The sequence below is a fragment of the Cyprinodon variegatus genome, unplaced genomic scaffold (genome assembly GCF_000732505.1).
Source record: "Cyprinodon variegatus isolate N-32 unplaced genomic scaffold, C_variegatus-1.0 Scaffold17, whole genome shotgun sequence".
NCBI classification, from domain to species: Eukaryota; Metazoa; Chordata; class Actinopteri; order Cyprinodontiformes; family Cyprinodontidae; genus Cyprinodon; species Cyprinodon variegatus.
Window position 1 is genome coordinate 1,254,879 of NW_015150470.1, and position 11,102 is coordinate 1,265,980.

Genomic DNA, 11,102 nt, shown 5'->3' on the forward strand with positions numbered 1-11,102 from the left:
CGTCTCTTTTCAGGTCAATCTCCCCTCTATCATCTGCCCGGTAGCTTGCAGAAGAATTGAACACCAATCCTCTCTCGTCAGTGGAGCTGGCTCTCATGGTGACCACCTGCTTGGACCTCAGACCGGCCACCTTCACCTGGATGGGCTCGTCGAACAAACACCTGACGCTGGGCAGCAGCCTCAGCCTGACTTGGGCCGACATACTTTCTGAGATTAAGACAAAACACATTTTCAGTTGGATATCATAATATAAAAAAGAATGGCAAAACAAGAAACATAATTTCAAAGTTATTATAAAGAACTCTACCACATAGCTGTTTTTTTTATTATACAAAGTCTCTTACGTTATGTTTCTAACAACAAGCTAAATGTATTAAAGCCAATTCACCGTAATTCTGAAAATTTACTTCTCAGTCTTAAGAAGTTATGAAGTAACACTTATGAAATAAAAAAGCATAATCAGATAAAAACCAAGCAAGTCTGAGATATGGTTAATGTTTTTGACCTTTGACATAAGATTTAGGTTCTTAAATGCACTATTATAAAGTCAAACTTATGCTACAAAAAAATAATCTCAGCCTTTAAGCATCAAAGCTATGAAAATCAGTCAATGATGAGTTGATAGTCTGAATTTTCTATTTTTACATTTAGAATATGGGGTCATTATTACAACAGAAAACTGATATAGATGCTGTAAAAATCTGAGAAATGGGAAATCCTTTCAACCTTTTAAATAAAGAGATTTAAATCATACTTTGAACTACCATTACTAAACAAAACAAAAAAAAACTCTGATATATCAGTTTGTGATATATCAGAGCAATCAAATCTATCAACAGGATGAATTTTGACTTTATATGGAAACAAAAAACTCACTATATTGTTGTCGAAAAATGTTTATCTTTCTTCTATTATATATTAATTTATCATATTTACTCACTCTAAAAGTTTTCACTCAGTCTGTTTCTCTTTCAAGGCCACACATTTCTCTCCAGGCTGGTGTTTGTAGACCAGACATAGCTTTTTCCCATAACAAATCAGATTCTTTCTCAAGGTTTATTCCTCACATGTTACTGTTAACCAAAGTGTGTGTAATTTGTTTTGACTTTGACTACTTTCCATTGTTGTAAGTAAGGGGGAACGAACGCTGTCCAGATCTGAACAGAGAAGAATGCTGTGCCTTTAAGGCTGTATGATGAACTGTTCTCTCTTTGCAAAGATATGAATAAATGTGCCAACTGAGTGAAATCCACTGATCTCCGTTTATTTAACTAGGACGAATAGTTGAATACTTTTTTCCCACGACAATATCAAAAAAGGTAATTTAATTAAAAAATTTGAAGATGGAGGACTACAAGCTATTGAATTTGACAGCATGAATGGCAATTTGAAAATTAATTGGCTTCGGTCTTTTTTAATGAATCAAAATCAATTATGGTTCTATATTCCAAGTAAAATATTTTCAAACCTGGGCGGAATTAGTTTTCTTCTTAGATGTGACTTTGATATAAAAAAGCTACCCGTTAAACTTTCCTTCTTTCACCAGTAGATTTTATTATATTGGAGATTAATCTATAAACATAACTACAGCCCACACAATACTCCCTTGTGGAATTGCCTTTACATAAAAGTGATTAATAAATGAATCTTTGCACTTAATTGGCTAGAACAAGGTGTTTGGTCTGTCATGCATTTGTTAAATAATGGAGGGATTATGTCTTATGAAGACTTCAGTATTAAATATAACTTGCAGATAACCAAAAGTGAATTTCAAAACATTATTAGAGCTATTCCCCCAAATATTTTATGCACAGCTAAAGGTTTTTATGAGAACCCTGTATACAGAACCTCTGTGCTACCTGGACTTCTGATTAATGGGCACAGTATCACAGATAATAAACAAAAAAATAAAAAATAAAAGCTCAAAAATTAGGGAATGCTTTACTAGTACTTTGTTTCCTTTTGTATTAAACCCAAATTTTATACTGCATTTCTTCTCCAAGTCTGAAAGAGTTAAAATTTGAATAAATTATTTAAATCTTCCCATTCCTCCAAAACCAAAGGAAGTCCACTTTAAAATCTTTACAGGTGTTTACCCCTCTAAGGAATTTCTTTGACTTCGATTTGCCATTGATGATAACACTTGTTTATTTTGCGACGGTGACATTGAATCAACTGAACATCTTTTCAATGAATCTATGTTTTGCAAACTTTGTGGGATGATGTGCACTACTGGGTTTTCCCCAAAACTCCAAACTTACCTGAATTCTCTAAGAAAGATGTTATTTTTGGGACTCTGAGAAAAGAAAGGAAATTTGAAAGACTAGTCTTACGTTTTGGTAGGTTTGCTGTAGTTTTGTACTTTTTTCTGCTTTCAGACAGTATGCACACTCTTTACAAACAGCCTGTTTACTAATGAGAGGATGGCTGACAAAGGCTGTTTACATGGATTTTATTAAGGGACTAAATAATAAAAGTAGGGGCAAAGACAAAAATACACTTTCCAGAACTTAATAACAAAAAGTTAAACTTTTTTTTAAAACTGCCTGCTATGCACTACATTTTCTTCTGTCATTTAAAATTAAAAAGGTTTGTGATGGATATAAAACAGAGCATTAAAAAGAGGTGTGAATACTTTTGTACAGCCCTATATGCAGGGCCCCTGGCTTTGCCAAAAGGCGGCAAAAATCAGCTGGCTAGGACGCCATCTGCTGGGCAGGGTACAAAAATGCAGAATGGAAAAATAAAATAAAAGGAAAAAAATAAATGCATGTATTAGGAAACTGTTCACACGCCAGACCTTTTAAGTTTTTACTTTAATAACACCTAAAATAGTAAATTAAAGTAAAAACTGAGCCATAATCACCATCACTGGTTAAGGCAGGCTTATATTGCTAATAAAACAGTTTAAAGCTGTTGTAATGACAGTAATGCAAATAAAAATAAAGCAGCAATATTTTTTTATTTAATATGTTGAATATTTAACAATACCAAACAATAAGCAACGTTCCTAAGCACTGATGCTAGGGCCTGATTTTATTAGGAAGAAACTAATCCAGCCTCAAGGTCATTGCCATAAAAAAAGTATTCAGTGCAAAGAAGATAATGCCTGTAGATTTGCAGCTCTGTAAACTAAAGAGAGGAAGCATTGGTAGGAGTGAATTTATCGGTTATTGAGAAAAATAATCCAGATATTTACTGATGCGTCAAAAAGTCAGTTGAGTGTAGGAGTCGCTTTTGTTATTCCAGACAGAGTCAAGCAACACAAATTTAAATGTTCTATACTTTACTGGAGTAATTATTTTTATACAACTTTTTCTTCTCCTTTTTCTTTTCTTTTTTTTTTCGCAATTATCTCTATTTTCTTCTCCTTACATTATAAAAACACACACACACTTGTTAGTTTTGTTTAATTAAAGCTAATTTTACTTATGGCCTGTTGGTATTTGAAGGAAATAAAATCTATGAAAATAATTAGTTTCATCCAGATAATGCACCAACTTGCCACATATAAATATGTTTCAAAGATGAATCAAAGTTAAATCTGACACTGTTGCCATTAGTTATAAAACTAATAAGATATTTATTAGCAAATTGTCATCCAGAATTGTGGAAAATGTTAATTTAATATGCTAGTGCAGTAAAGCTTCTATCTTTAACATTTTTTCCTGCATTACATTTATTTTTATACTTTAAGCAATTTTAAAAATTGTACTTGTACATTTTTACTTGAGTAATTAGATGTGGTCGATACTCTAACTTCTACAAAAGTATTTTTAAACAGTAGGATTTATACTTTAATTTGAATAATAAATATTTATACTTTTGACGCCTATAATTATAGAATGTGTTGTTCGCTTTAAATTCTGATTCCACTCCTATCCAGCAGGGGGAGGTAATGCGCACCTATAAGATGCTCACTAACCGCCATTAATGAACAGAATAAGCAGAAGTTGAAGGTTTCTGTATGTAAACAGGTTAATGACGTCTTTTGGACAAAACAGTTAGCTAAAATACATATATGTTTATTTTTTTCTTTAAAAAGTCCCTGGATTTTGGCGTAAATTAGCTAAGGTACGGCTGCTAACGTCTTGCTGTTTTAACAACACGAGCTATTTTATGAATATGATCAAAAAGACCGTGACTTGAATTTGCTTTTATTTATTTTTAACCCAGTTTGGGGCTAACAATGCTAGATTGTAGCTGTGGCCCGTTTATAGTGACCTATTTGAGTTAAGGCTCAGTATTTCTAAGCCTTATTTAATGCTGAAAACTTTGACCTGTGTGATATATTAAATAAACAAGTTAATACTTTTTAAATCTTACTACTTTTTCCATTAAACATGCTCTTAGAGACTCATTTGCAGTCAAATAAAAGATTCCTTTGCAAAGATGTATTGTAAAATGTTGTATATATATATATATATTTTTTTTTTTACAAAACATGTAAATGATGTAAAAATTGAGTAAGAAAAGTGTTTTTGTTTCCTTTGTCCCAGTAGAGATGTCCAGTCAAGTCAGGCTGAGGCTGCTGCCCAGCGCCAGGTGTCTGTTCGATGAGCCCATCCAGGTGAAGGTGGCCGGGCTGAGGTCCAAGCAGGTGGTCACCATGAGAGCCAGCTCCACAGATGAGAAAGGAGTGGTGTTCAGCTCATCGGCCACCTACAGAGCGGATAACAGCGGGGAAATCGACCTGAACAGAGACTCTTCTTCCAGTGGTAGCTACGTTGGGGTGGAGCCCATGGGTCTGCTGTGGTCCATGAGGCCAGATGTCCTGCACAAAAGGTTTCAGAAGACCAACTCCTTAAACCCCCATGTAGTGAACTTCTCTGTGCATGAAGAGGAGGGACAGATACTGGCAGAGGCAACCAATGAGAGGCTTCTGATGGGAGATGGGGTCAGCCGGGTTCCGGTCAAAGAGGGAAACATTCGAGGGGTCCTCTTTACTCCCACAGGTTTGTTTTTCCACTTCATTTCTAAAAACGCACCAAGAAATAGTGCATGATTTAAAATTATTTGTTTGGAAACACGAAACTCTGATGTGATTTTAGTCAAAAGGCGGCAGGATTAGTGACTTATTAGGGAAAGTTTGGGTTCTCTTCAGTTCTAAAATGTTAGAAATCTTCTTGGTGGACTGTTTGAGATTGTCTTCATGATGGCTCCTCCTGAAAATCCAACCCAAGGTGGGGAAGGCTAAGTTTCAAATTTAGAGACCGAGACAATAAAAGCCTGCCTCCTAATCGATCAAAGCCCTTTGAAAAGGAAAAAAAAACTTCAAAGATCAGGACTTCATGAACAACTTCTCCTTAATAAGTTGGACCAGAACATCTTTGCGAGCGATATCTCCGAATTTATACTGCTGTATATTTATGCTTATACTATTGTACCTCCCACAGATAAAATCAGTTATATCCTGTTTAAATCTGACAATTTGAAACAATTTTTAATTATTTTTGTTTTTTTTTATTCAAATCTTCTCTAATAAATTTATGTTATGCAGCAGCTTCCTCCCCTGTTCTTCATCTTTTTCACCACGAGTGACATCTAGTTGTTAATAACGAGATGGAAAACTATTTTCCATTGTGATTCTGAACTAATTTTAAAACGACTGAAAAAACCACCTCATCCTTTTTCATTTAAAATCATTTATTAATGGCCGCGTTCCTATTAATTGATTTACTTTAGGAGTGACAATTAGATGGTCAATTGAAGCAAAACTAGAGGCTCGTTCAGATTTCAAGAGACGATCAAGTTAAAGAGATAACAGAAAAGTTGCTTTGCTTTATTCTTTTGAGCTCTTTATCTCTATGTATCAGGAAATATCATGGTTTTGAAATTAAGGTCCACATCCATTATGCAGATGGCAGCTAATGTTCAACTGTTGAAAAGTGTATCATTTAGTATTAGAATCTACAGGAGTTTTATATGACAATGACATTTTTGTATTTGGCTGCAAAAATCTGATTGGTCCATTTTTATCCATTCCTGCTATAACATGTAATTAGAGAAGGTATTATGAACCTACTTAGAAAAAAATTAAAGTTTAATAAATTGCGTTGTTATTTTCCCTAGGAGAAGGGCCGTTCCCTGCTCTTCTGGATCTGTATACGTTTGGTGGAGGTCTGTCGGAGAAAAGAGCGGCTCTGCTGGCCAGCCGAGGATTCCTGGTCCTGACTGTGGCTCTGTACGGCCACGATGACATGCCCAGGAACATTAAAGAAGTTCATCTGGATTATTTTGAAGAAACACTTAACTTTTTACAAAAACATAAGAAGGTGAGTCATTAAAATACTCAAACTTTGATCCCTGATGACTCTTTACACTGCATTTAAATCTAAATAAGTAATTTTTTCTTAAAATAAGTGTATTTTTTCTTGAATTGAGGAGGTAAGTTAGAAATTCTGCCAATGGAAACAAGACAATTACATTTAAAATAAGAAGAAACAATTGCATTGTTTTATCTAAAGTGGATATTCTCTGATTTTAGGTGTAAAAATATTCCTTCCATTGGTAAACTTCTTTACCAATGTAAATTAAGGGTAAATACATTTAATTTAGGAAATGTTGACTTATTTCTAGATCGTTTTTGCAGTGTGTTGCATCTAGATGATTTTAAAATATTGTATTACTGGAAATATTCAAAGTATTTTACGTTGACCTTGCCTGTTTTTCCCTCAGGCGGACAGTAAAGGAGTTGGTGTTTTATCCCTTTCTAAAAGTGGAGATCTTGCTCTGTCAGTAGCATCTTACCTTACAGGAGTTAAAGCTGTCGTCTGGATCAATGGCTGCTCCGCTAATACAGCCTTACCCCTGTACTACAAGAAAATACAGATTCTTCCAGCATTAATGTTTGACCCTAACAAAGTCATTTCCACCGAGTCAGGAGCCATTATCACCAAATACGCAATGCATGATCCTCTGGCAGAGGAAAACAAGGCAAGCCTGGTGCCCATCGAACGAGCGAGTGGATGTTTCCTTTTCGTAGCTTCAGAGGATGATCTCAACTGGGACAGCAAGGCCTACATGGACGACATGATGGAGAGGCTGATTCATCATGGGAAGGAGAACTTTGAGTATCTGAGCTATCCTGGAGCTGGACACTACTTGGAGCCCCCGTATGGACCGTATTGCCCCTCCAGCTTTCATGGAGTTGCAGGTAGACCTGTTCTGTGGGGGGGTGAGCCCAGGTCCCATGCTGCAGCTGAAGTCCACCTCTGGAAGAAGATCCAGGAGTTCTTCAGAACTCACTTACAGGGTGACACGCCCCAAACAAAATCCCAATTATAGCTTCTAACAGGAAAATCATAATTCTTTGGCCACCATTCATTTTGTTTATAATAACTATTAAGCTGTGAATTTGACTTGATCACACTTATTTGAAATTATTTTAATATTTCAACCGGAGTGTTTAAAGGGGATTCATTTCCTCTAAAGAAGCTGAACAAAAAACAAAATGTTTCTATTTCTTGATAAAAAATTATCTTTAAGGTAGTCATAACTTTATTATTGTTTATTGATTTCAGCTTTTTATATAAAATAATCAGTTCTGATAGAATAATGAAACAATGAGTAATGGTAATAATTTTCTGAATCAACTTTTGTGTAAACTGTGGAGATGCAACTGACCTTACAGAACTATACCCAGAGTTCATTTGTGAATATAAATTGGATTATTTTTATTTTATTTTTTTTACAAATATATCATAAACTTAATAAATCTAATCTAACCTAAGAGCTCTATCTCAGACTCCTTATTCCTTCCTTACATTTCTTGGATACAATATGAGTTTAACTTTGGGAATATTGAGAGAAAAAAGTGCAATGTCAGATCTGAACAAACAATGAAACCTCTGGCAATAGAAACGATAGCAAAGGGCAAGAGAACATTTTACTGATAAGACAATTCAAATTGCCTTACATAAAACAGGAAGGAAAGTAAAAAAAAAAAAAGCTGCTACAGATAAAAGCCGGTGATTGTTTAGGGAAAAGGGGGATATTGTTTAATTTGTTGAAGTTTTTTCTACTAAACATGCTTCTGCACGCTCAATGATTTATGGGTTTAACTTTATTATTATGGGGGCTGCATCAAACTTCGATGGTGCACTAAAGCTGAGGCTCTGGTGTAAAAGAAGACTTCCCTGAGCTATGATGTTCCTGACTTTAGTAAAGTTATAGACTCAGAGAGGATGACCTTAACGACAGCAAAAATAACATTTACCAGCTAAATAGGAAAATTAAAACAACCTTATTTACAGTTGCTGCAGTAAAGGTGATTGGTTAGGGAAGATAAGAGAGTGGAATGAGAATGAAATCTGAAAATATTGTCATGATCTCGGCGCTGATGGTTTGGTTTTTTCCTTTGCTCCTTGCTCAGCTGTCTAATTGGTTCTGCGGCTGATTATCGCTGATCATTTCCACCTGGTCCTCTACTATTTAAGTTGTGTGTTTACCTCCTATCAGCGCCAGGTTATTCGTGTGTTTTTGTGAGACGTTCCCTAGTATTCTGTAGTCTGCCTGTTTTCCTGATTTTGACCTGTTTTCTGCCCTGAGGATTTCGAGTTTTTGCCTTGCCCCTGTCTGCTCTGTTTGTCCTTTCTGATCCTGGATTCTACCGGCTTCTGAACCTGGAACTGTCTCCTGACTTCGGCCTTGGATTTCCCCTCTGGACTCTGTTGCTGCTCGGCCTCTGCTGCTCGCTCTCTAGGAACTCTGGGGGCGTCGACCGCCGCAACAGCGGTCAAAGCTCCGCGAACGGACTGAACTTTGAATCAGGTCAGTGACTTTGCTCCAAGTCGTGTTAAGCTCCATATCCAATCTCTGACCTGTATTCTCCCATTTCTGCAGAGATCCACCCGCAGCACACGAGCAGCCCTGATCACCTGTTTTGTTTAAACGCTTTGAACTTTCCCACCCAGAATTCAAGGCGAGACAGGCAGTGGGAAAGTTCAAAGCGTTTAAACAAAACAGGTGCGCAGGGCTGCTCGTGTGCTGCGGGGCGGATCTCTGCAGAAATGGGAGAATACAGGTCAGTGACTGGATATGGAGCTTAACACGACTTGGAGCAAAGTCACTGACCTGATTCAAAGTTCAGTCCGTTCGCGGAGCTTTGACCGCTGTTGTGGCGGCCACGCCCCCGGAGTTCCTAGAGAGCGAGCAGCAGAGTTCAGAGGGGAAATCCAAGGCCGAAGTCAGGAGACAGTTCCAAGTTCAGAAGCCGGTAGAATCCAGGATCAGAAAGGACAAACAGAGCAGACAGAGGCAAGGCAGAAAACTCGAAGTCCTCAGGGCAGAAAACTGATCAAAATCAGGAAAACAGGCAGACTACAGAATGCTAGGGAACGTCTCACAAAAACACACGAATAACCTGCCGCTGATGGGAGGCAAACTCACAACTTAAATAGTAGAGTAACCAGGTGGAAATGATCAGCGATAATCAGCCGCAGAACCAATTAGACAGTTGAGCAAGGAGCAAAGGAAAAAACCAAACCATCAGCGCCAAGATCATGACAATTATGTGTTCTTTATATAAGTTTAACTAATTTACATCTAAAATGGGCAAGAAAAAATACATTTTTTTATTGACCCTCAGATACTTCATAATTCAGTTTTCCTCTGCAACTAATGCTCTACTGTCATAAAAGAGAAGCTATTGCAAAAATGTCTGAAAATAACTGCAGATGGGTTTAATGTTGTAGAGAGGTTTGATAATTTCCAGCTTTAATAGTCTAAATACCTGAATAAGTTTTAAGATCTGTGTTTAATGGTGAATTGTAGGGTTGAAACAATCATATTAATCGATTATTGAAATAATAAACTATTTAGTAATCGACCAATTGTTAACTGGAGTAGAGAGACTGTAAAATGTGCCTTTAGCTGACAGTGAGGCCCACTTAGAGCAGCAATGATACCAAGATCGTAAAAAAATGCAGTATAATTTTGCATTTATGAAGGAAAAAAACGTTTTCATCTGTCAACCTGCTCTGTTCAGAATTGTGCAACGTTTTAGTTTCCCCTGGTTTATTTCGTAAAAAAAAAAATCGTCTTTAAGGAACCTTTGGCTATCTGATTATGAATCGACTGGTCCAAAAAATTTTTTGACAGAATAACCAATTTGCAAAATAATCTTTAGTTGCAGCCCTAGTGAATTGTCTCAATCCATCAGCATCTTTTTAAAGATATAAAGATTATGCACTAGGGACAACTAAATGCTGCTGCTTGTGTGTTTTGGTTATTTTTAAAATGATACACAGGTATCTTTAAGTAAATCTAGGCTCCCTTTAGCTTTAAATGTCTTGTATATAGTATGTTTATGTGAAAGGGGTAAATTTTTCACCAAGGTTTTGTAAATAGAAATCTAATTTGTAAACCTGGTTAAGTTACACTATATTAGAGAAAGTATTTACTTTGTCAGTAAAGTTTTTCTAAATCTGTGGAAAAGTGCTTTCATATCCATACATTCATGCATACCTGCTGAATCCTGTTCAAGGTCGGTAGAGACAATCTCCAATCAACAGCTGAGGTGAGGTTTGCATGGAAACCAGGATGGTTCTGTGAGGTTTCTCTTAAAAATCAGGCAGAGAGGGTAGGCGTTAACCATGCAAAGAAAAAGTAATTAGTCACATATTTCTCGATGACTAGATATTTAAATAAAGGATTACATTAATAGAAAGAAATTAACTAATTCTAAAAGATATAATTAAGAGCTACATGCCTAAAATTTCAGGGTTAAAGCAAAAGCAAAAAGTAGAGTTTATTTTCACAGACAATGAATCAGCAGGTCCAGTCCAGTGCAGTTCCCGGTGTTTATTGAAATGGTTACGCTCCAGATCCTCCTCCTTTCTACAGATTTGGCGCTGGGTTTGGTGCTCTTTGTTCCCTTCACAGGGGGAAAGGCTGTTACAGGTTAAAGGTTCCAACTGGTAATGACTTCACCAGTTGTTCTTGGCAGCACACTCAGTAATATGGAAGATAAGAATTAAGATAAGTCGATTATAGAATAACTTTGACATGGCAGGAAAAGGACGAACATCTTTCCACATAAAGGCTGCAAACGAGCCTTGAACCATTCTTTCTGTGAAGAACCACACCAGCATCATGATGCT

General features: G+C 36.4%; 2 protein-coding genes across 2 annotated transcripts in view; one reads left to right on the plus strand and one right to left on the minus strand.

The window, feature by feature from the left end:
* The window catches only part of LOC107092367 (acyl-coenzyme A thioesterase 1-like), a 7,793-nt gene extending 7,561 nt beyond the window's left edge, over nt 1–232 (minus strand). Inside the window, exon 1 of the mRNA XM_015386819.1 lies at nt 8–232. Within this exon, the coding sequence (XP_015242305.1) occupies nt 8–229 (222 nt within the window). The 5' untranslated portion in view covers nt 230–232. The remainder of the gene's footprint in view (nt 1–7) is intronic.
* A 4,271-nt stretch (nt 233–4,503) lies between these two features.
* Nucleotides 4,504–7,664, plus strand: LOC107092454 (acyl-coenzyme A thioesterase 1-like). Its single transcript, XM_015386951.1, has 3 exons — nt 4,504–4,955; nt 6,073–6,275; nt 6,679–7,664. The coding sequence occupies exons 1-3, from the start codon at nt 4,505–4,507 to the stop codon at nt 7,285–7,287; spliced, it is 1,263 nt and encodes a 420-aa protein (XP_015242437.1). The 5' UTR covers nt 4,504; the 3' UTR covers nt 7,288–7,664.
* The last annotated feature ends 3,438 nt before the right edge of the window (nt 7,665–11,102 follow it).

Coding starts and splice junctions, on each gene's coding strand:
- LOC107092454 (XM_015386951.1), top strand. CDS start 4,505: ATGTCCAGTCAAGTCAGGCTGAGGCTGCTGCCCAGCGCCAGGTGTCTG. Junction 4,956..6,072: donor GGTCCTCTTTACTCCCACAG/GTTTGTTTTTCC, acceptor TATTTTCCCTAG/GAGAAGGGCCGTTCCCTGCT. Junction 6,276..6,678: donor TTTTACAAAAACATAAGAAG/GTGAGTCATTAA, acceptor TTTTTCCCTCAG/GCGGACAGTAAAGGAGTTGG.